The sequence below is a fragment of the Notothenia rossii genome, assembly GCF_949606895.1.
Source record: "Notothenia rossii genome assembly, chromosome: 4".
NCBI lineage: Eukaryota > Metazoa > Chordata > Actinopteri > Perciformes > Nototheniidae > Notothenia > Notothenia rossii.
In genome coordinates, this window is record NC_136902.1 from 78,682,450 (window position 1) to 78,706,771 (window position 24,322).

The 24,322-nt window shown below is 39.7% G+C and overlaps 3 protein-coding genes across 5 annotated transcripts in view; all 3 read left to right on the plus strand.

Moving 5' to 3' along the window:
* The first annotated feature begins 315 nt into the window (after positions 1 to 315).
* Positions 316 to 14,288, plus strand: oafa (OAF homolog a). Its single transcript, XM_079674346.1, has 4 exons — positions 316 to 1,071; positions 11,178 to 11,312; positions 11,442 to 11,622; positions 12,430 to 14,288. Exons 1-4 carry the CDS (start codon positions 772 to 774, stop codon positions 12,702 to 12,704), a joined length of 891 nt encoding a protein of 296 aa, XP_079530472.1. The 5' UTR covers positions 316 to 771; the 3' UTR covers positions 12,705 to 14,288.
* A 447-nt stretch (positions 14,289 to 14,735) lies between these two features.
* tlcd5a (TLC domain containing 5a) lies at positions 14,736 to 20,336 on the plus strand. Of its 2 annotated transcripts, XM_079674716.1 has the most exons (3): positions 14,736 to 15,124; positions 17,234 to 17,437; positions 17,839 to 20,335. In XM_079674716.1, exons 2-3 carry the CDS (start codon positions 17,242 to 17,244, stop codon positions 18,369 to 18,371), a joined length of 729 nt encoding a protein of 242 aa, XP_079530842.1. In that variant the 5' UTR covers positions 14,736 to 15,124; positions 17,234 to 17,241; the 3' UTR covers positions 18,372 to 20,335. The 2 variants fall into 2 exon arrangements, with proteins under 2 accessions (XP_079530842.1, XP_079530843.1); XM_079674717.1 differs by lacking the exon at positions 14,736 to 15,124 and having other exon boundaries at positions 15,144 to 17,437; positions 17,839 to 20,336.
* A 1,543-nt stretch (positions 20,337 to 21,879) lies between these two features.
* arhgef12a (Rho guanine nucleotide exchange factor (GEF) 12a) overlaps positions 21,880 to 24,322 on the plus strand; it is a 40,683-nt gene continuing 38,240 nt past the window's right edge. For both annotated transcript variants that reach the window (XM_079678410.1, XM_079678411.1), the window contains exon 1: positions 21,880 to 23,311. In XM_079678410.1, coding sequence (XP_079534536.1) covers positions 23,280 to 23,311 — 32 coding nt within the window. In that variant the 5' untranslated portion in view covers positions 21,880 to 23,279. The remainder of the gene's footprint in view (positions 23,312 to 24,322) is intronic.

A 24,322-nucleotide genomic window follows, 5' to 3' on the forward strand; every position in this document is an offset into this window, starting at 1 on the left:
GTGTTTAATCAAAGTTTTCCTCCGTAAAACGAACTATTTATATTTATATGAAAGGGTTTGTGAACTTAAAAAATTGTATACCCAATATTTGTATAAAAATGTTTAAGTTACTATTGTTTGTTTACAATGAGCAGCAGGTAGTTTTCCCAGCCTTTTATTTATCCCTACATGACAAGAACAACATCCACAGAGCTATGATTTACAAATCCCAACAACACCTTTGTTATAATTGTTGGGGGTGTTATTAGTTAAGCCTGCTTGCTGGAGAGCAGGGGGATCACATGAGGCCTTAGGGGGATGGGCAACGTTTTCAGAGGGTGGTATGGCTTTAAGAGTTTACTACCATCCCTGCGCTCACTCTCTCACAAAACAGAAAGTTTGGAGGCCAAGCGAGCAGTGGGATACCGACGGATAGGAAGTGACGGGACTGCATGAATTGCAGAAGTAGGAAAAAGCGGTGACGGGAATATCAACACAAAGCCGAAAGAGAAGCAACGTGTGCGATCATCGGCTGTAGTACGGAGAGCAAACTGAAATGCGCATGATCTTATAAACAACGCTGGAGCGAGACACTTTCAATGGAAGTGACCTGGGATCCCAGAAGTGAGAAGCAGAGATTTTAGTTAAGAACCTATCTATTTTCATGAGCGTACTTGTGATACTGGAAACAACTTGCACACAGCGGACCATATGGAAGTGCGACATGCGATCTATAGTTTGAAAATGAAAGAAACGACTTTAAATAAAAATCAAAGAAAATAGTTAGTGGATATGAACGCAGATCTTTGGATTTCGTCGCGGTTTTTTCATCTGTCGTGTTCAGTTTTGCGCATTTTGGGTATGTTTGCGAGTTGCGTCTCTGTGGCTTCAGTTCGGATACTGACCCGGATCTGCGCCCTGGTGCTGCTGGTGGCGGTGGGACTGTGCTCCGAGCTGAGGGTCCGGGTCCGACTCGCTGACGGGCTGGTGACCGAGGAGGTTTTGGAGGCGGACATTGAGAGAGATTTGATATCAGTCGAATTCAAGCAGGGAGACGGGGCACTCATCACTTTTGTGGCGGACTTCAAACAGGTGAGAGGTGGTCCTGTTTACAACTCAAAATACACGCTGTTGTGCCTTGATGGGACGTGTTCTATATTAGTTGTGAGACCCCCGGTGAACTGTCCTTTTTAGATAGACCCAGAACTTATTCAAACTGAGCCCAATTCTTATTAACCCAAATGAAGTATGGGACACATTAGTGCTTCTTGTGCTTTACATTTTCTATCAAAAAACGAAATAGGGAAGTTATACTTCTAAGTCACTTATAGGAAGTTCATTGTTAGAGCCATTCTTGATCATCCTTAAAATAAGGCAAACTCCAAGATGACATGACCCGTTTTTTGGGGACTTGGGGAACTCCTCAAGACCTCAAGAATGGTTTGTGGTCATTCACTTTGGTAAGCACTGTTTTAATTTGATTCATGAAACAATTTCACCTAATTGAGACTCGAAAATCTGAATGGTGTATGAACGTTTCACATCACCAAATTCCCCAAGCCTAAGTCATGTCCATAAGGGTGAGGTCTATAGCCCCCCAAAAAGTGTGATAGGTAGGAGTATATGAGCTTTTCCTTGACACCTTATGATTTCTTTATTTTGGTTATCTAAGAAATCAGCAATAAATCTATATCCCATCAAGGCTGACAAATAAGGTAACGACAATGGCCTCTTGGGTCAAGCTAAATTGTTGCCTCTAGGGAAGAATTTGTGTCCAAATCTGAAGCTTGAAGAAAAACATCCTGAGATCCTAACCTGCCTGGAGCATACACTGTCACTTGTACACAAACTTAAGTAGAACTTAGTAAATTCATATTTTTCCACCTCAGCTTGAGTTTCACAGAGGTCAAGACAGCTGCTGCTCCTCAGATGTAGATGTCCAAACTCCCAAGTGACCTTAAAACCCCTGCTGCTGACGAGTCCAGCCGCGAGCTGATAATCAGTGGCTGTATTTAGCATTCTTAAAAGTAGACGATCAGATCAAGTGTCTCTCCCTGACCAGCACTACATCCACGATTTTTGGAAAGATGACACTGTTTCACTGTGTTGACAATGACTACTCTGGGACACATAAATGTCAGTCCTGAAAGAAAAACTACAACTGCTGTGAGCGAGGGTGGGGAAGATTCACGGAGGCGCACAGAGCAAAGGCATGTGTCTGTGATGGTTGCTGTCACACAGAAGCTGACAGGCTGGCGAGATGTGAAGGGGGAGATTTACCAGGATTAAATGGGCATGTCTGACCTTTTTGATCTGCAAGTCTGGTTCACTAACCAAAACAGCTAATTTAGAGTTGAAAGAGAAGAGGCCGTCGCCCCCAATCATTGGTGACACACCAATATAAAGAGACATACACTGATCTGTGAGGAGAGAGCGTTTTCTCGGTGGTGGAGGCACCCTGTGATGCTGAGTCCCTTCACGCATGCACACACACAGTCCCACATACATCTGCACATGTGGTTTTGTTTATTGTATTAAACCTCTTAGATCACTTTACTTTTCCGCTGTCTGATTTATCTGTTCCAGTTGTAGGTTGGCCGCCCCCCCCCCCCTCTCTCTCTCTCTTTCTGTCTCTTGGTCCCCCTGTTCCCCTCTCTGTCTCTTGCTCACTTCTTCCTGCTCTCTCCTCAAATTCGTATTCATATGGTTTTCATTCAGCTCTTGTGCAGTATCTCCAAGATTTATGGAAAGTTGGATGAGCTGTCACTTCCAGCTGCCATGAATATATAGTCCAGATGAGCACATATGGCAAGAAGAGCATTTTAACAGGGATGTTAAACACTGGAGATTCATAATGAACTTTACAGTCAATGGCGGATAGTTACTGTACAGGTTTATGAATTATTTCTGTTACTTTTTATTTACCTTCTTAAACTGAGATGCAATGAGGTCATTTGTATCATCCAGGATTTAATTAAATAATGATCAGACAGCAGCCGTCTTCCTCCTTTCTGCTTTTTGAATAATCAATATAGGATGGGATGGTAAATGCTAGAGTCATTAGACACTGCTGGACTTTTTCTCCTGGATGTGAGAAGGAGGTTTAGTCAACCTTATCCAAGCAATGAATCACAATGAGAATCAGCCGCACTGTGATTTTACTAGGGTTACATTTGCTCTGAAGGCATGCAGACATATGGAAAAGATGATGTGGTGTAGCGGTTTGTGCTCATCCCACCTCCTTCATGTTGAGAAATTACAACATGTAGATAACGTTGTCTGTTAAATTCAAACCACTAAAGGACAGTGATTTTCTAATTGATTTGCAAGAGAAAGCATCATGGGAAGGAGTTTATCATTCTATATGTATTCTGCATGTGTAGGTTGCTAAACTTGTTTAAATCTTTAGGGACTTGTTAGTGATTTCTGTATTTCATCCCTATCTGGTATCACAGTGAAGTTTTTACAGCCAACTTAAATGATTTAAATTGCAGCAAGATGTTTGCAGTTCAGTGATATCCTGATGACATGCTCAATGTCAGTGTATACATTTTTTTTTAACATGAGGACAATCAGATGTGCTGTTGAAGGCTTGAATAGACAGTTCCTCTGAAGTTTGCTGATTCAGTACAGATTTCTTTTTTTCAGCAACCACTTCTACAATTTATGGTCTAACTCAGACCTTGAGCTGAACATAAACCCTGTCTTGGAGTTTAATCCAAGGGAAATGTCTCGCATTTTTTGAGAGGCTGTTTTTGGTCTTTCCAGATGTAGAAACTTTTTAGAGAGTCTAATCAGCGTGTACTCGTGTGTCTTGCTTTCATGTCTAACTAGTGGGTTTGATCAATGCAGGAATGTGAGTGACTTCACAGGCCTCTCGGCTGAGTAAGACTTGAAAAAGGTTTAGTCTCTGGGAAGCAATGATGCACATCCTTGTGCATCTAGTTACATGCACCTTGGCTCTATAATAAAACATTTGTAAGGAGAGCTTTAATATTTTAAATCTGTTTTAATTAATGTAAATACAAATAAACCTGTAAATATTTAATTAATCTTTTGCAGAATAATCTGAAAAGGCTGTTTGAATTTGGAACGTTTTCCATCAACACAAGTGTATTCAGTTCATTTTCAAACAGTCTTGTAAGTGGGGTGCATAAGCCACTAAAGCTTTACAACTTAAAGTAAGACCAACGTTTTCGAAAGCTTTGTTATTGCTTTCCATAAAGCAACATCAAACCTCTTTGGTGAGTACTTTCATGGCTGTAGTTCTAAATGTATCCATATCAGTGTATGGCATCAGAGTGATCCCTTATATGCTGATGGGCCATGGGAGCAAGACATATTGGAGGCCCCTTGACACTCACTATCTCACACCATCATGATAAATGAGTCTGGGTTTTGTAAACAATGGCACCTTGGTGAAAACAAGCTTGCCAGCAGTTTCCTGATTCTCACTTAATTTCAGCCTTACAATCAAGGCTGTGTTTCAACCAGGGGCCTCAGGTCAGTTTGCTCTTGTGTATATTATATTCTGATTGTCTTCAAAGAACAGAGGCTTTATGGATACGCCCAACTGGAAGAATGAACTAGAGGTTCTTCACACACCCTCGTGCGCTATGCCAAACACAGGAGTAGAGTTGGGGGTGGGGAGGCAGGTTGTTTGGCCTTTCTTTGTGCCCTACCTTTGGGATATGCAGTACAGTGTCTGTGATCCATTTTGGTAGAAGTCCGTTCTTTCACAGCCTCCACATGTTGAAATTGTTCACATTTTATTTGCCTTTGTTAGCTATTAGCCAAACTCTCCTGTGTGGGAGGCTTGCTGGCAATCCATCTTGTTAATTTTTGTTAGTGTGGGAAATGCAGGGGTTCGCCAATTGAAGCAACTGCTGGTTGTTATTCCCTGATGACAAGTACTGTACATCATTTACAATTTGGTGCAGGGAAGTCACCACATTATGCCTTACTTTTGTTTTGGTTCTTTTTGGCTGCCACACCTTGGATCTCACTCAACTCTGAAACGCCAACCCACTTTGTCACTTGCAGTAACTTGTATGTGTTTTTTACAGGTAAGTGTCACCTCTTTCAGGATATGTTGTTGCTCCAAACACCATTGAGGACACAGCATAGGAGAACATTAATGTTACACTCAGCCATATAAGGTTGTGAAAGGTCACTGTGAGTCACCAACAAGCACTGTTCTCATCTTGGTGAGAAAATGCTACTCAACTCAAAATAGATCAGTTTTATTCCAATTAATGCTCAGATATTACGTTTGTCTTCGACTCTCAATGTACCATAGAAGCCCAAAACTCCTAATACATTTCCTTTTACAAGCAACAGCTCTTTTTATTGTGGAATATTGTGTAACTCAAAAATTGCACTGTTTGTTAATTTTATTTTCTTGACATGTTACTTGAAATTTGAGTACATAAAGGTTTTTTTATTAGCTTTTTATACCATTTCTGTTTCTTTAAGTGGACCATTTAAAATAATAATAATAATAATTTTAAAAAAAACTTATTTCTCCTAGCCACCTTGGTTCCCTGTTGACTCTGAATCCCAGGAAAATGGCTTCTTCTGTAGCCTGGCAATGGCCCTTCAAGGCCCCGCATGAGCCCCCTTTGGCCTCTCTTGGCCCCTCTGCCACTGTTGATGTCTTTATCCTTTATCCTCCTCCCGCCAGCAGGCCAGATGTTTGTCTGAAATGCTGCTGATAAAGAAAAAAACGTCCAATTCCCACAGAGAAGCAGAGATGGAGGACGTAGCATCGACCTCTTTTTTTATTTTTCAAGAAGGACAGTGGACTGCATGGTGCTTTGGCAACAGCAATGAGTCGGTAGTTGTGGCCTGCACTGTGCATAGTTGAGATCATTTCAAGCTACCTCAGAGGTTTTAAGATTGCAGTTGGCAACGAAAAAGCCAACAAAGGGTTTCCCCTGCCAACCCTTCTGTTCTGTTTCCAGTGTCCTGAAATGTCCTTTTGTCAAATCCATGGCTGCGACCTTTTGGCTGTCTTGGCCTCGTGAGTTTTAGACTGATTTATTGTTTGACTTCACTATGCAACCCTTGTGTCAGTCTATTCTGGTGCTCAATGTTTAAGGGTCTACACCTGGGATGGTCTTACTCATAGGTGTTACATCATCCCTTTTCTTGTAATATAAACTGCTCTTGTGTTACTTTTCCAGTCATAATACACAGTTTCTATTGTTATAGTTATGAAAAAGAGCCAAACACGTTAGAAAATAAAGGGATCAAAGGATTTTTATGGATAGTATAGCAATCAGCATCAGGGTGCTTTGTTTTCATGTAAGAAAAAAAGGTCACAGTGTCTACAAAACGACCCGCTGGTTTTTTCGACAATTTAAATGTAAGAATAACATTTTTAATTGGGGTTTTGTTGGGTTTGTTTAAGCATACTAGCATAAACTTTAAAAAATACCAAATTAATTGAATATTTGCCTTATACAACTAATGAGGCTTCTCATTACATAGCTGATGTGTCCCCTGCAACAGGATATGCAAGCTGTGGGACAATGGTTCGATGCTGAATAGAGCTGCAGTCCTCTCTATTGTTTATGCCTTATCTATCTGCCTCATTTCCTTCCATGTTAGCACTCACTGTTTGTGTCCCTCGCGTTTCCTGAATGCACAGTCTCCATAAACAGTTTGTCTGGATAATTGTACCCAGATTCTGTGTGAATTAATAGTTCGCTCTGTATACTACATTTTGCACAGGTTTGTAGACTTTTACAGATTAGAGGCTGTTGGAGTTTTTCTTGCTGTAGTAAGTTACCTTCCATTGCTGTCAGGATGACCAAGGGGAACACCTTTCTTTACGTGGCCTCCAGTGTTTATATGGTCCATTCACTGACACTGTTTTCTAATTGGTTTGCTTTTTGGTCAGCCAGGTGTGACCAGCCCCAAATGTGACTCCACATTCCTGCCTTTGGAGCCTATGTAATTAGCTTCAACTCAAGCATTTCTTACTTCAGCGGCTTTTCTCAACTCCTTTTTGTCTGTGTGAGTCCGTCTCACCCGCTCTCCCTGTGTCTCCAAACATGAGCTTTAATCCCTGCCTACACCTGTGTGACAGGCCTCCCCTCATGCACAAAGAAAAATATCCTCCCCATCACCTTAAATGGTAAATCCGTAAGTTGTTTTTAAAGAAGAGTTAGAGCCATTTAGGCAGGTTATGGTTCCTAAAAGTAAACACAACATTTCAACACTTGTGTCTCTACAAATATGGACCATAGGGAATACTGGAAGCCAGGTTCATGCTGAAACAGTAAGCTTTAATATTAACATTCTAGATTTATTCTGCAAGGTTTGTAGCTGTTGACTAAGAAAAAGTCATAAAAGACAAATCTAGTTTTAACCAATCTTTTTTTAAATGTGAGGTTTTTGCTGTCTGCTCTTATATTTTGCTTGGAACAAGACCAAGTCAAATAGCCAGACATATACCCACAGTGATCCCAAATGACTCATCAGAGCGTGGCTGACCAACAGTTCACCCCAGCCAGCCATCAGCCTTATCAACAGACAGGGTCTTAGAGGGGATTGGAAAACAGGAAGGGCCTTCTGCACAGGGGAATAGCTACTGGCACTAATGTTTGTTTGTGTGAGTGTGTGTGCTTGAATGTCCATCCGTGCATGCAAGTGTAAATTGGCACAGTTGGTTTACTCTCAAAGTGAGATTTACATGTCTTGCAGTAGTCCTTTTACTGGGATAAACTGCTCTTAGCTACAGGGCATACATAGAAAAAATAACTTAATTGTTTTCTGTTTAAGGCTTTACAAAGCTCTAATTTTCACAGCAAGTTAACCAGGTTTGTCCTCTGTGAAGAGAATGTTTTAGGCTTGCTGGGTTACTGCTACAGTGACTGAGAATGTTCACTGTAAATGGCATCCTTTCAGTGTCTGAATAGGCTTTTGTGCACCTCTTAAATAACCTTGCCTACCAAAGGTAATCACCAATGAAACAGCTCCCCACCTCTCTCCTGTTTTAACAGGTCTTAGTATGACCCACTAGTAAGCTTGCATGAATACAGACTTGTGTTTGGCTTACAGCCAGTGGTAGTTTGTCTGCAAATGGACTAAGTCCCGGGTGTCAAGGAGCAATGCTTAGGAATCTGTACTTGTGTGGATTATTTATAGCCATTCTGACATTTACACTGCTTTGGTTGGTAGAAAACTCAAGGCTTTGCTGTCCTTTTTTATTATGGCATTACCCGCGTTTTTCAGGATGGGGAAATGTCACGCCTTTTACTTCTTAGTGTCCGCACCTTGTGATTTTCTCTAAATGTTGGTCTGCAAACCTTACATTTTATGTTGGCCTGGTATAGGCTTCACTTCTTAAAGGAGTAGTTACATTTTAGTGGCCTTACTCATTTTAGAGCACTAGCAGGCCAACGTGTATTTTCCTATTCAGACGTGTCACCAACATTTTATCGTCAGATGTTTTGTAATATGAGACTTTTGAGCAACATTTGATAGATTCTTTATGTATACCCATACTAGAGATGAAGCAGGCTCTGGATACCATATGTTACCCCTACTGATATCCCACAGGAGCTTCACACTTGCCTCTCATATGTGTCATATCTTCTGTCAGTCAAACGGTACCAGTATATTCCCCCATCAGCAGTTTGCATTATTCCCTGACTTACTTGGCAGATTTTTAAAGAGCCACCTGTTGTCAGTTCCATACTCATTATTTCTTGGTGTTAAAATGCTTCCTGCCATCACATCACAACTGGTTAGAACCCTTTTTTTTAATCACAAATCACTCTTGCTGCGTTTTCTTTTAAATCTGTCTACACAAGTGAGTCAGTGTGTGCATGTGCCAGTGCTGGTTTCAGGCAGGCAGAAGTGAGGCCAGTCTTGTCCAAACAAACAGTTGAATCCAGCAGCTTCTGTCTGGATGGAGATGTGGAGATGATGTCATTGTTATTACTCTTTTTGCTTTTAGAAGCCATGCTGATTATTATCTCGGCAGCACCTAAACCGCTAAGATATCAACACTGGTTTGTTATCACCATTTAAAGTCTACGGTTACACTACATTGCAAATGGCTAGAGACAAATATTATATTTAGACTTTTATTCAGTACTACCCGTATAATTAAATGAGTAGTTTGAGTATCCAAAGTGATATATGGGAAGATTGAAACCCCAAATTGTCATATTTGCAATCAGAGTTTTCTAATTCGAAATCAAACAAACAAGATATGATATCCCAATGTGTGAGCTTAGAGGCAATCGTAGGCAGATGTAGTTCATTTTGGACAGAGCAGGGCTAGCTTGTTGTTAGCGTTCTTTATGCTAAGCTAACTAAGCTAGTGGACTGCTGGCTTTGGCTTTATATTAAGCTAACAGACTTGAGTGATCAAATACAAGTAGGCCTAAGTGCATTTCCAAAATAAATGTCTTAATATTTTCAGTTACAGATAGTTGCATTACAAAAACGTTGTTGCCATAGTAGCCTAAGCACTTTTGCTCTCCCTTTGCCCTTTTTGGCCAAAATCCTAGAACAGGGCAGTAAAGAAAGACAATCATTAATATGGACACATAATGACAACAGAGGAGGAGGAGATCTTAGCGCCTACACTTTTCCATTGAGTAACATTCAAAGAAGCAGAGTTGGTGGAGCTACTCTGTTTCTCTATAATTACCCAGAGAGCCCTGGGGCAAATCTATGTGGCTGACACAAATGCCTTCCCCCTGTCTTCTCTCTCTATGCCTACACACAAACGCATGTACACTCAGTGTCCCAGCGTAGCGCCATGTGTCTACAATATGGGAGGTCCTGAAGTTGTGGCCTCTGCTTCTCCCTACACTTGAGGAGAAATGGCCCTCTTAGCCGTCTCTCTGTCGACATTGTACTCCGCCTTCATTGCATCTCACTGTGTTCGAGGTGTAATAATCATGCCTTCTGTAGTCTTGACATTCTCTCTAATCACTTTGTTTTTTATTTATTTTTTAAAAAGGTGTACTTGGTTATTATCATAGTATGTCAGCATGGCAACATTTACAGTATTTCATTGCAACTGTAGTCTAAGCTTTAATACACTGAGCATCTCACAGGGATATCGAGGCAAACATCTGAAGTTGTTATCGTATAAAGCCTGTGAATCAATGTTTACTCAGTCATTTGCTTTCCAAAGGTCAAACACTATCGCATGATTGTCTTGTGTCATACCCATGCTTGTATTACGCCTGCCAGAAACTCTTTTCCCAGAAAAAGTGGGTGTTAGAATGAGGAACCTGTGATCATGCAAAGTAGTCTTTAAAGAACTACAGAGATAAACACTTTAAGGCAGGTTATATTGCTGTCTTGCCAGTATGTACACTTCTGCATGTAGGAAGTGGGACAGAGGAGCTTAAGGAGAACTCAATGGGGTTATCTGTGGGCTGTTTATCTATCCCAGAGTGCCTCCTGCTCAGGGAGTGGAAGCCTTCAAACTGCAGCCTGTTTGCTTCAGAAGGCTGTGTGAAAAGCGGAGGAGGGGTGTTTGGAACTGTGTGTCTCCAAGCTGAAGCCGGTAGGGGGGGTGTCTGATGAATGGGAGGACAGGTCTGCTACTCTGCTCTTCACAGTCGGAGCTTCCCATCATGCATTGCATGCCCCGCACAGAACTCTTTATGGCCTTGGGTTTTGCGCCATATCTCTCACACACACTTGCCAACAGAAACAAGCTTTTTTTTGGCAACTCTCCACTATCAGTATTTTCCTACTTCTAAAGTTCCTCATAAAACAACGTGGTAAAATGTTCCTGACTTTTATAACATGTGAGAAAGTCTGATCATTTTCTCTAAAAACAGATTCTAAGCCTTAATTTGACAGTTCAAATAACCAGAGCTTGACTGTAGCAACGTTGCACAGGCCTACAGACAATATAAAAAGTATCAACAAACTGTCAGATGAAGCTCTATGGGCGTAGCTAACATAAACCCCTCTTTAGTTTTAGCAGACAGTTGTTGGAACATCTTTGAACTTCACATATTGAAGTACTTTGAGTGTCTGGAAAAGTGCTACACTAAGTACGGGGATGGAAGGAATATTTGTTGTAATCTGTCTGAACTGGCACATATAAACACTAAGTAATTATAACCTAGTTTCATGCATCACTTCTCAATGTCTTCTGGGAATCGTCTGTTTATCCGTTCAGCAAGTCATCTCTCATCCCTTATGTCTTGCAGGATGTGAAGATATTCAGAGCGCTGATCCTGGGCGAGCTGGAAAGAGGACAGAACCAATACCAGGCCGTGTGCTTCATCTCTCGCCTTAGCCGCAATGAGATCATCCCGAGCGAGTCAATGGCCCGTCTCAGACAGGTATTACGTCAGGGCATCAAGCTAAATTGATGTGTTTTATAAATAACATTTCCATTTCTGCTTTAAAAAGAGCAATTTAATGTCCGGAGTATGTGATGTGGATATTTATAATGTTTTTTGCCTGTTCAGAAAAATCCTCATGCCATCAGATTGGCGGAAGAGCGGAGAGGACTGGAGCAGCTGACGATGAGCGCCGCGGTTAATTTAAGTCAGGCCTCTCAACTCAGCTCCCACATTCACAATATGTGCAGCGAGGCCCGGGAGGCCATTTACACCAGGGAGTCCGATGTCAAACACTGGCTGGATAAAGGTCAGTGTCCTCTTCAGTTTGTTTATCATTAAAAGTAGCAGAAGCAAAATGATTGTCTCTTTTCCTATCTCTCTCTGTCGCTCCTATACCCCCACAGCATACTATATATCTCTTTAAATGACACTTTTTATCTCCCGGACACTCTCAATCTTTCCTATTTCTATCAGGCAAACACCTCTTTCCACTTACTTTTAGTGATACTACTGCAGTTGTTATCTCTGGCTTTTTGTTGATAAGGCTCTATTACTGCTCATGCTATCTTTGTTTGGCTGTCTCTTGACATTCCTGATAATACCTCCCACTTTTAACTTTACCCTCAAAACAGTCCGATAAATAATATTTGACATGATTTGCATGACATATAAAGGAATTCTGATCTGATTGTACAATCCTCACACAACATTTCATTAACTATTTGTTTTAAAAGGCCCTTTAGCAGTGGGATCTTGTATCTTAATAGTGATGAAGTCCAAATTATCCAGGCTGAGGGGAATCCTTATGACAGCGCTTTTGTCCACTGACAGCACTGTTACAGAGGAAACAATGTTGATGGTCATGGTTCAGTAAGTACTCTGCACCATTATCAGTGAAGGGAATCTCAGTAGCGTCTCCTTTGCATAACAAAGCTCCCCTTTTACTGCACCATCTCCCCTCCTTTGAGCCACTTTGTTTGCCCCCTTCAGTTCAATACAGCGTTTAATTGAGTGAAATCCGAAAGAGAAAGATTCACACAACTCTGTGATAGCTTGCTTTTGTTTTTAACACCATAGCTCTGATAATAAAGCCTCTCATGTGTCTGTGTTATAGGAGTGGATGGCTCCATATTCGAGGTCCTGCCTCAAACAACAGAGGCGCCCAGCTTTCAGGCCTGTCACTCTACTAAAGACTTGTGGCAGCCCTGTCTCTGCACATACAGCCTGCGTCTGGAGTGGTACCCATGTTTGCTGAAGTACTGCCGCAGTCGGGACACCACAGGCAAAGGCTCCACCTACAAGTGTGGCATCAAGAGCTGCAGCAAGGGCTACCATTTCACATACTATGTTCCCCAAAAACAGATGTGCCTATGGGACGAGGAGACCTAGCATTTGATTCTGGATCGTTAAGAAAAGATAAATACTTTTTTTCCCTAGCCAAGCCAATGCTTCCCCAACCAGGCTATTCAAAGCAAACAGTAACACTGGACTTCGGTTTATGTGATGTTTAGTGAAACTGTCTCAGATGGGGAGTGGTGGGATCCAGATGTTCAAGCTGAAATATAAATGAATTCAGGTTCAAAATGAGACCAAAACCATTACAGTAAGCAGAAATGCAACGTGTGTTTCTAAGAGAAACCACTCACTTTTGGCCTTTTCTGGAAAAATGTACATATTTTTTGTAAAACGATAATGTGACTTTGCCAATAAGCTGTCCCTTTAGTGCCTTTTTTTTGGAGAAATTATTGGAGCAGAAATCAGATGCCAACAACAATAACCTCCCAGTATGCACAAAGCTGGACAGTGCATGCCAGGTCAGTCAAACGCCAGCAAAGGAACAACACAGTCCAACTCTGATCAAAGGAAGATACTGGATATAGATAATCTTCCACACTATAGGGAAAGGTGTATGTTTTTGGACTAATCTATTTTATGAAGCTTTGTGAAAATAGCCAGCTGACAAAGGAAATACTTCTTCAATGCTGGCTTTATTTATTTTAGTTGCAAAGTGAAATTATTGAGGACTATTTTTATATATATATTTGCCTTAAGCAAGTGGTAAAAGTCACATGTCTAAACAAAAGGTTGTTAGAAACAATAACTATTTCAAACACATTGTAGAACCGTTTAACCTCTTGGATTTGGGATGTTGTTTCAAGTATGATCCTTATGTCATAATACTTTGTTGCACATTTTCATGTATGTAAAAACAGGTTTATTATCTTCTTTATTGGAGACTGTTGTACTTCAGCTCTTCTCCATCAAGACCTGGGGGAGCACTCACATTATAATGTCTTTAGCTCAAATAAACCAAAGTGAATGAATATACAAAAGAAGCAAAAGAAGAGTTTAAAGTTTCACTTTCTAGCAACATACGTTTTCACCGTGGCGTTTTTCAAGGATTCGCTGAACCTGCAGTGTGGCCTTTTAAATCATCTATACTGCCACCTTCTGGTAAAACAGTATATTTCTCGTTGTTTCCCAATGCCAAAATGCTTTTCATGGTTTTCAGTTTTGTTCATGTCAACAGTTAAATGTCTATAATTTATGCAACTCAAGTCCCTAAGCATAACTCATGCCATTCAATGAAAGCGTTTTAACTTGTGGGACCAAATTTAATTGTATCTGTCTGTCCTCCAGAGCAAAAGGTTGGTACTATTTTGGGTTTTCTTACCTCCTCCTTCATTTCATTCTTTAACGCTATATGAAAAAACTGTTTATGTTCTGTGTGTTGGTATACCCTGCTAACTAATGAACCAAATGAGTGAAACATATGTGGCCTTAACCTGTTATCAAGTGCCTTAACATTTCCACTGATATCTTTGCTATGTAATTGTAGATTAAGTTTATAATTTTTTCTATGAAAGAGTTTTAAAACATGTTGTAAAAAAGTTGCCATAAGAAGAAAATTAAGCATTTAGGTAACGTGCCATTTGAGAGTTGAGTTTCAATAAAGTCTTACTTTGCACTGTTTATACAATTGCACATTTTTGTTTTTATTTGGTGACATTTTTCTGACTTTATTGGACAGTAAACGGTAGAGGGCTGATGGGAAATAATGCTGGATTTAAACTGGGAATGTTGTGATTACATAAAGGGCACCCTTACGCCCCTTTGGAAGTTTGATGTTAATGATCATTTGAAACGTTAATGTGCTGGTGTGGAAAAATATCTGTTTAATGACCCACTCACAAGCACCAAAGTGTGGGACTGCATTGACACTTACTTTGGTAGGAGTTTTCACAATGGGATGAAATATTGTCTGTACCAGTGTGCAGTCCCATATTACACGTAAGAATATCACACATATTAATAATTCATGTAGTTCTAATGAGAGTTAATAAATAATGTAGATCTTCCATTTTGTCGTCATTCGGAGGAGAACAGGTGTAATGTATACTATTGTCCGCAGGGGGTCGCCACTGCTCAAAACTGATCGCCCCACTTCCCATCGCTTTGGGAAGATATCCAGAACGATGGAAACAAAATGTATGTAAATATTAACCACGCCTGCCGTAATCTCTAAACTACGGTTTAGTATGGGATTATACAACCAAGGCTCAATTCTCTGTTATGCTACCAGTTGGTACATTTCCATGCACAGCGAGTAATGAGGTGAAAGGGGAGTGAAGGGATGCTGAAGGAGGCTGTTGTTGCCACCGGCGGAGCTCATGTTAAAGACAACAAATAGCAGCTACTGTGTTGGCTAACAACCCTTTGACAGTCTCCTTCAGAAACATATCTCCACTCCACAGGACAAAAAACACGCAGGATGTAAACGAAGACACGGCCACATGTGCTCCATCAAGGTAATGCTATTTCACTGCGTGTGTTAACGTCAAACAGTCCCATAGAAAACGCTTTGTTAGCCGTCGTTAGCTCGCTACTTTACTGGGTAGTTAGCCGGTGTGAGAGCATCATCTTACATCCAGGGATAAGCTCTAAAAACAGTATTTGACAGTCCTAGCATTTCAACTGTGTATTTATAACTTCATGTATAAAATGTGTTTATCACGAGTGTCCTTGCTAAAACGGCAGCATACCATACAAAACAGAAGTTACAAACGATATAAAAGAGATCGATATTGGATTACTAAATGATGGCTACAGTGTATATTGTTTATCTACAGTGGCGTTGGTGAAACAAGTAACTAGGTAGAGTTACTGAAGTATTGTACTTTTTATTTATTTGTACAATCTTTAGCTACTTGTACTTCTACATAACTACAATTCCGAGGTATGTATTTAATACCTTTTAGTTACTTTGCATATTTGGATTAATGATGTAAAATATAACTCTTAAATAAGACTTTATTTAACCCTGGAGTAAATTCACAAGCTACCCTGCAGTATACAAAGTAATTACAATTAGCTGCAACTTTAACAGCTTTGATTACACTTTAATGCATCAATATTTATTATAAAAAGATATGATATATAGTTCTGAAATGGACCAATCTGCATAATGAGTGCTGTTACTTTTGGTACTTTAAGTATGTTTACGCTAATAATTGTGTACAGTAACAGTATTCCTACACTCTGGTACTTTTACTTAAAGATCTGAGTACTTTTTCCACCTCTGGAAAATGCAATGGAATGCAATGCTAGAAAATCGGAGATAATGTTATTCACCATCCTGGTGTTTTACTTGAATTGTATGTTTACCTCGTTTTTTTGTTTATGGATGTATTTTTATCTTTATTTGTTATGGTCCAGACAATCTTTTATTTGTATTGCACTTATATTTTAGTTTTCATCTTTGTTTATATGTGTTGTGTTGGGACAAGTGTGTTACCTGTAGATTGTTTAGGAGATAATCACATTGGGCTTTAATAGGCATTTTTCACAATTATCTAGCAAATAATTTGACATTTGCTGAGACACAGCAGTGACACAACCCCTGCCAAACCAGTTCTCTCGCTCGCTCACTCAATATTTAAATATGCCTAAGCGAATCATTTACATTTGAAAATGAGTCAAAGCAAGCTCTGCTCCTAGCAGGGAGTGGTTGGCTCGAGGAAGCTATCCACCTGATCACCTGTTAATATGGACTCCCGGGGTGTCCTTACTGCTCTCTGACACTGCTCCAGCTTTGTCCTGTTAAAGAGATGTTTTATGAATGTTTTGGGCAAACCCAATCAACTATCAGGGTCATACCACCACACAGCTGTAGGGAACAAATGTTTAAAGCTCCAAGGCCATTTGCCTGCATCAGACAGGTTAGTGAGAGAAGACGACTGATGACTAGACCTAAAGGGCCATATTAAAAAATTCCATATTAGTTGCCAACCCATTTTCCATTGCTGCTTTGTAAAGAAAACAGAGAAATGGAGTTGTCCCAATGCATATAATAGTAGATCTTTGCCTCCCCATGCCTATACCTATAGCAAACCTGTGTCACTTCAAGTCAGACAACAACAATACATTTTACTATTATTATTGCACATCATTTTTATAAAAAACAGAAAAAACAGTCTTTCTCTCATGAGATTGTCTGAGGCCCATTACCCAGTAACCTCTTGTCTAATTAAAAAAAATACTTTGTTTAGTCTTTGAGATTCAAGTGTTGTTCCACCCCAGTTAGGGTGGGCCTGACTCTGTGAATGGGCTCACCTCCTAGTACAAACGTCACAGCAGAAGAAGAGACGTCCCCCTCACCCCACTGGACCCAATGCCATCCAACTGTGGTGCTATTATAGTTCAAGCAAAGGCTAATTGTTGGTCCTTGACAAAGGATTGCACAGTCCAAGTCTCTGGACGGTAATGCTGTCTCTTTCTACTGTAAGCGATATAAGTGCACAAGATGTGCCTGTTTGCTTTTTTCTCTTTCTGATACAAAACTGGCTTGATGACGGCTGAGAGGCAGGAGAAACTGCAAGTGGGTTTAGTGTTTTGAAACGTGTTTGTTTTTTCTGTAGTGGAGAAGATGTCACTGGTTGTGGTTGGTACGCTCCTGTGCCTGTCTTGTTGGGTCTCTCTCTACTTTATCTTGTGCAACTTCAACGGGTCCAGGAGCTACGAGTGGAACTGTCGCCTCGTCACCCTGGTACATGGCATCCTGGCAGTCTGCATCACAGGATACATAGGCTATGTCGATGGACCCTGGCCTTTCACTAATCCAGGTAGGACACCTACTACTTAGGATTCAAATGATCAACCCTTTTGCTTGAAAACTAAATGGTTGCATATACAGTTATGTATTGATTGCCTAATTGTTTCATCTCTATAATGCTAAGCATGTTGTCGAACATTTTTGTTTTTTTAAACGGCTATTATCATGCAGACTTTTATTTAAACTACCAAAAGGAAAACACATTCAAAGTGGGAATAAACCATTCAGCAATGATCAAATAATTGCACCTCTCCTGTCTTTTTGAGGTATTTTAAGAAGTATATTATCAAAAGTTTTGATGCTACATGTTGATATTGATAATGATGTGCTCCTGTCTCAGTTATTACTTCTGTATTCTATGACTGGTATTTAAAATTCATTGCTAACTAAAAACCATTTTTCTGTTGCTAGGTACTAAGAACAGTCCTCTGCAAATAAGTGCCATGTTGGTGAGCCTCGGCTACTTTATTTTCGACATGGCCTGGTGTGTGTACTTCCGCACAGAGGGCCCCGTTATGTTGGCCCACCACACCATGAGCATCCTGGGAATCCTGTTGACCCTGTGGTTGGGGGAGTCTGGCATCGAAGCCTGCGCGGTGCTCTTTGGCAGTGAAATCACCAACCCCCTCCTGCAGGCACGCTGGTTCATCAAACAGACAGGACATTACGGGACACGGCTGGGGGACATTGTGGACGTCCTGTTCGTGCTGCTGTTTGTGTTGATGCGAGTGTTCGTGGGAGGCACAATGCTGTACTGTGAGCTGATCTCACCCAACCCAAGATTCTTTATCAAGTGTGGGGGAGTGGCTATGTATGCTCTGTCCTGGGTGTTCATGGTGGACATTGTTCGATTTTGCATAAAGAAGAGCAAGAGCTGGCGAAAACAGAGGCGAGACCAACAAGAAACAGTGGCAGCTAATGGTCATGAAGGGAAGAATGACTGATTGGCTTTCCAAAGTCAGTCTGTTTTTTGTTACCATTACCAAGGGAAATTACAAAGAAAATCTACTTTTCAAAACTGACGTTTCAAAATGGATAATTCAAATCGAGAACCCTCCTTTGACATCTTTCTGTGAGGTCTAACATTTTCTGGACTTTTATCCAGCTAATTCAGCCGAACACATATTTGATTGTTGTGTAAAATGTGCAGTTAAGAAACAACACGGATGTAGATTAAGACACTGAAAACTAAAGCACTTTCTGCAAACACATGAACAGATGTTGCTTTCAGTTGCAATGAACTGTGCCCTAGTAACATGTTGTGGAATTGCTTGCAAAGGAAAGCTCAATGTTAGGAAAGAGACAGTTTACATGTTATGCCTTTTCTCTTTGTGAAACCTTTTTCATAATTTCAATAGGTTTTTTGGCATACGGGAAACTGCGAGCAGATGTGAAAGGTGTACTCAGGGAGATGAAGAGTGGGATGGATTCCAGAGAAATGTTTGTGATATGTTTGATTACTTAGTTTATAGCAACAACTTTACCCTTTTCCTGCTTTCTAAAATCTTGGTTCAAGATCCTGCCCCTGAAACATTCATTTAACTTTCCACGGATAAATCAAGAGACACTTCTCATAAATAGAACTCTGCGCTGGTAATGCTATTGTTTTGCAGTCCATTTGGATATTTATGTTGACTTTGAATATGTGGAAATGTTTGGTCGTTATTTGAGAGGTGTGATTACAAAGGATACATTGTCTGTTCTGATAGCTCTCAGCTAATTTCATTTAGTAGAGTCACATTTCAGTCTCACAGAGATCTTGTTAGACAAGACAATTCAATTAAATGTATAGTTAGCTATCTGTACAGCGTGCAAAATCATATCGAGATGAATTGCTCATATCAGGTTATTTCTTTGCAAAGTTCTGTTCGACTCACTCTTAACACATCAAAAAGTATTTATTTTACCTACTACCTGTTTGGAGAGTTATGAGTTTAAGTATTTAATGTTTATTTAATGTGATATGATGATTTCTATACTGTGATGGTAGTTATCAGAAAAAATTTCATCTCAATAGTGATTGTGATATTATATTGTCCAGAAAGAACACACAAGTGCATTATGGGATACGATTTATCTTACTCCATGACTGAATTAGCTCCATGCCGATAAAGCTACCGAACTACCAGGATTTATCTTTGAGCTTGGATCTGTTTTCTTATTATTATGACCATATTTGTATATGATTATCATCATTATTATCAGTGCATATGGATTTCTGCATTAGTGTGCTAAAAGGCTTGCCATTTATTTATTTTTTCTCTTTATGTGTTATTGATTAGCTGTTTTTGTGGCAGAATCATGTGAACATCACCATTCTATCAAAGAAACTAAAAATCTAACTGGTGTGTGCCTTAGTTATCTATACTTTTCTAAATATGTGTTACTTTTTGTTCTATGCTGTACGTTTAACCCTCCAAAATCTACATAGCAGTAATGAAGGACCATTTTGAGTTTGGGGTTAAATGATTTGCCTTTGTAATCCCTTTGTGAAGTTGGATATACAAATGTGACAGACTGTTTGTATGCCTTGAAATAAAATGTAAACAAAAACATTTCAACTATAATTGAAGGACCAGCTGCATTTGTGCCACAGGTACTTAAATTTATTTTTGGACTGAGACTGCAGTTACCTGAACTGTCCACATGGTGGTGTCAGATCAATGGTATATGAAGAATGATGATCAGGAGACATGATGATCAGTCGTTCTGACATTCAGGAGAAACGTGTCAAATACTACTTTGTCATCATTTTCTAGTTTACATTTTTTGCATAAATTCAACTGTTTTAAATCTCTGTATATTAAATATATCAAGCCTAAAGCAAAATAAAATACGGTGTATGATACTTTATAATACACAGTGAAGTGCTTATTGTAAAATGATACGGTAAAGTGTCAGTTGCCAGAAACAATAATAATAAAAACAATTGCAAAACAAATTGAATATATTTGTAACCAGTGCACTAGCTCGTGTATTTCAATGGGTCACACGAAACAAATAACAGATCAAGAGAAGGTAGAGAAGTAGCCTACAACTGCACATGTTTCACTCACCACAGCGGCTGTTTAAAGGTAAAGAGGATTTTGACAGTTTCATTGTGGTAGTGCATACAATTTATTTGGAAAACCCACAATAACCACATCCTTCATTATAACATTGACAACATGGTGTTCTTAAATGCACTTTTTCTCAGCTTGAGTAAAATAACAAAGATGCACATTTAAAGTAAGTTAAACAATTGTATGAATGCAAATTACATCAACTAATATTGATTGCAATGAATATGGATCTTGGTCTTGAAATGTTCTGCTGTAGTTTGTCAGTTGACAAGCTTTCTTTCTGGATGAATGAAGACACTTTCATCAGAATAGCAGTGCCTTCTTGTTGATGATGGACAAAGGACTGGGCTGTAAGCTGTAAATAATGAACATAATGACTGTTCTCCCTGTCCCACAACAACCACATACAGACAGAGAGTCATGAAAACCTTGAAAAAATACAACACATATAATCATCAAGAGAATCAACCACCAAAGGAAAAAGTATCTTCTTCTTTTTTGTTGCCATGGAAAAGCAAAAAAAAAAAAAAAAAGACAACCGGGACTGTAAACTATTAGCTGATTTATTGTGTGTCTATCAACTTATCAATGTATTGACTAATATAAATATAATCTATTTCCCTCTCCCTCAGAGAGATGCTGAGTGTTTTTTATATTTAACAAATGTACCAGTTTAATGGATAGCTATATACTGTATATTTGGATTTGTTCAACTCTATTGTCCTTGCACAGAGTAAAACGAAATGCAGTTTGCATCCAACCAGAAAGTGCAAAGAGTAGTAAAGTGCATGAGGTTACATTACATTTACATAAATAGTGTTGTAGTAATGTAAATACATGATTTATAAATATGAATACATTTATTTAGATAAGGTGCATATTTTGGAGCATATACAATTAAGGTGCAGTGTTTAATACAAACACACAGTTGTAACGAATATTACATACAAATGGCATAACTAGTCAGTAATTATTGATCTATAAGATAATCAATATTTCTCTATAATAAAAAAACTGAGAATTATGCAATTGTTATTTTTTGCTAATTGTGTTTTTTTTCATCGACTTGGTGTTACAGTTCCAAAGAAGGTCACATAGGCTACAGTTGTTGTTGTTGTTGTTGTTGTTGTTGTTCTTCTTCTTCTTCTTCTTCTTCTTCTTCTTCTTCTTCTTCTTCTTCTTCTTCTTCTTCTTCTTCCCATAATCTAATATTCACTACTATACAAATCAAATACAAATAAATGAATACTATAATACTATTACTACTACCAAGTGTAGTTATAACGGTAGAAGTAGTGGCATCATAGTTAGTGTTGTGTTGTGTTATGTTCGTGTTGTCTTTCAGCAGTCTTCCCCAACATTATGCTGAAACAAAATGAGTTTTCCAATCTCCCGGCGGAAGTGGTTAGTGAAGCGCTACTGGACTCCGACAGCTAGCTGGCTAGGGCGTTGCTAGCGGCAGAAAGTGGGATTTTTGGTACCTTTGCAAAAGTTATTATCTTTTACAAATAACCCCTTGCGTTGGAAAAATCAGCGTTTAATGTTCGCTGAAAGTTTTAACCGCCTCGGTGGGTTTTTGTCGTTGTTTACGAAGGACTGGTTTGACTTTATGTCCCGTTAGCTGGCCACATAGCTAGCCTGCTTCCATCCACGGGAATTCTGCCGAGAAACGACTGAATTCTGGAAACATGGAGTCAAGGACCGCTGCGTTGTGCTAACCGACTTCACGGGACTTTCTTTGCTCAAGGGGACTTTTTGAAGGACACAATACAGAGACATTTCGCAACCAGTAAATATTCATGCCGTGCTGTTTATATATAGTTTTCTGTCGTTAGCCGGCTCATTGTTGTGAACGGGAGTTTGCTTAGTTTGCACTCGAAACAAGAGCGTACGAGGCAAAGTTTTTTTTGCTGAAAGAGCTCATCTGTTTTGTTAGCTGGTAGCTGGCGAGATTCAACGCCAGCCAGCTTTCAGTGAGAAATAGTTTTCTTAAAAAGACATCCTGTTTTTTGTTCTATATACCATCCTACACATTTTATTTTTGAATCTAACGTTTAACACCGATGTAACATTAGCTGCAGTTGTTGCTAATTTGTAACACGGGTCGTTTAAACTCGGTATTGAGCTATTCTCATGGTCACGGAAGAGTCTTCCCCACAGCCACAGACAGGCATTTCTTGGAGCAGGGAATACCAAATGGGACTGGAGGAATTTCCATCATCTTCAAAGATAATTTAGGAACCAATCTTCAGCCGAACTGGGGTGGTGGCAGACGGACTACACCGCAGGGCCAAGGGGTCTGATATATTGGAATACATATTGTTTACACATTTCGTATCGACGGAACACTGGGATGTGAATGCAAATTATTCATACAAGGAGTTTATACATGCACCACAACTTGTGCCAACTGAGGCAGTATATTCATTCTTGTGGCCAAAATATTGTTTTTATCCGAGGAAGGATACCATCCGACTGCACATCAAATACGACAGAGGCCCCGATTAATCTTTTAAGGTCTGCACTGTAATTCCTCGCTATTCAGTTTTTTGGCAACGGGCATTAGCTAACAAATAACGTTTAGGTAGTATTTGTGTTTTCTCAAGTGTTTGGACGTGCCTAGCAAACAGCCAACAGTGTCCTACAAGTAATCTATTATCAACACCATTCTGAAAACCCTTGCCTACTTCACACGAATGCAAGAGAAGGACGCTCCAGGAAATCGCCCCATCACACTCTGGAAAATGTTAATCGGATATAATTTGCTGCAAATCTAGAACCGGAAGCCCAATGAGTGACACACAGTCCAGCTTCACTGACAGGTACAGTCTACACGCATCTTTATACTCTTTTAATGCCCTCTCTGCACTCACTGCATCTTCACAGTAATATCACATGGCATTCTGTTACAGTTTATTAATTTGTTTTGATGATATTTATCTGTAACACAACTCTCAGTCTGATGAAAATATGTTTTTCATGGTCCCAAATAAAGCACTTCTTTGTGGTGCTGTGCTCTGTAATAACTATGTTACAATCTAATTACTAAGGAAGGACATTAGATCTTGATGGAAACTCTGCTGAACTCAGCATGGGTAATGGAGTTTTCTGCAGACAGTAAAGTAGTACTTGTCCAAGGATTGAGAAGGCCTGCCAATGTTTGTGTGCCTGAGAATAATCGTCTGTGATCCTGTACACCTTTAACCTCCCTATTACTTCTAAGCCTTTAAAGCTTTTCCTACACCTATTAAAACAATCTATGGATTTACACAACAACCCAGTCTACCCAGCTTATCACCCTGTCTAATAAGGCATCTGTCAATTTTCACTAAAATATTGGATATATTTTGCACAAAGAACACACTAAATGATAGAAGGACCAGTCTAGTCCATAATAACAATGTATTTTTACAAGAAAATGTATTCCTCAATCTTGTTCTACCTGTAAGAATAACAAGGTTTCTATTCCACATTGAATGCACACTGCAGTGTAACAGAGAAGTGAAGCTGTTGCTTTGCGTCCAGCCTTCCCACCTGAACCCCACATGCCTGCAAGGAGAGCAGGCCAATACAGTGGAATGTGGTTGTAGATTTAGAGCAGAGGGAAGCTTTATTGCACAGGTTGGGATTTGAGATATCCTTCTGGCTAGGGCATGAGCTAGAGGCTAAAAGCCCAACCCCATTTTATATGACCCCCCTCCCCCACTGCCAGGATGGCACCAAATGCTATTGTTTTGCTGTTTATTGTGTTTTTTTTCTTTTTACAATATGACCTTAATTTTGTGAATGGCAGTATTAACTAGAGTCTAGACAACTGGAGGAACTATCATGTC

Bases quoted from the DNA above. Each gene is read 5' to 3' on its own strand.
- oafa (XM_079674346.1), top strand. From the start codon at position 772: ATGAACGCAGATCTTTGGATTTCGTCGCGGTTTTTTCATCTGTCGTGT. The intron at 1,072-11,177 runs GTGAGAGGTGGT...TATGTCTTGCAG, and splicing joins TTGTGGCGGACTTCAAACAG to GATGTGAAGATATTCAGAGC. The intron at 11,313-11,441 runs GTATTACGTCAG...TTGCCTGTTCAG, and splicing joins CAATGGCCCGTCTCAGACAG to AAAAATCCTCATGCCATCAG.
- tlcd5a (XM_079674716.1), top strand. From the start codon at position 17,242: ATGTCACTGGTTGTGGTTGGTACGCTCCTGTGCCTGTCTTGTTGGGTC. The intron at 17,438-17,838 runs GTAGGACACCTA...TTCTGTTGCTAG, and splicing joins CTGGCCTTTCACTAATCCAG to GTACTAAGAACAGTCCTCTG.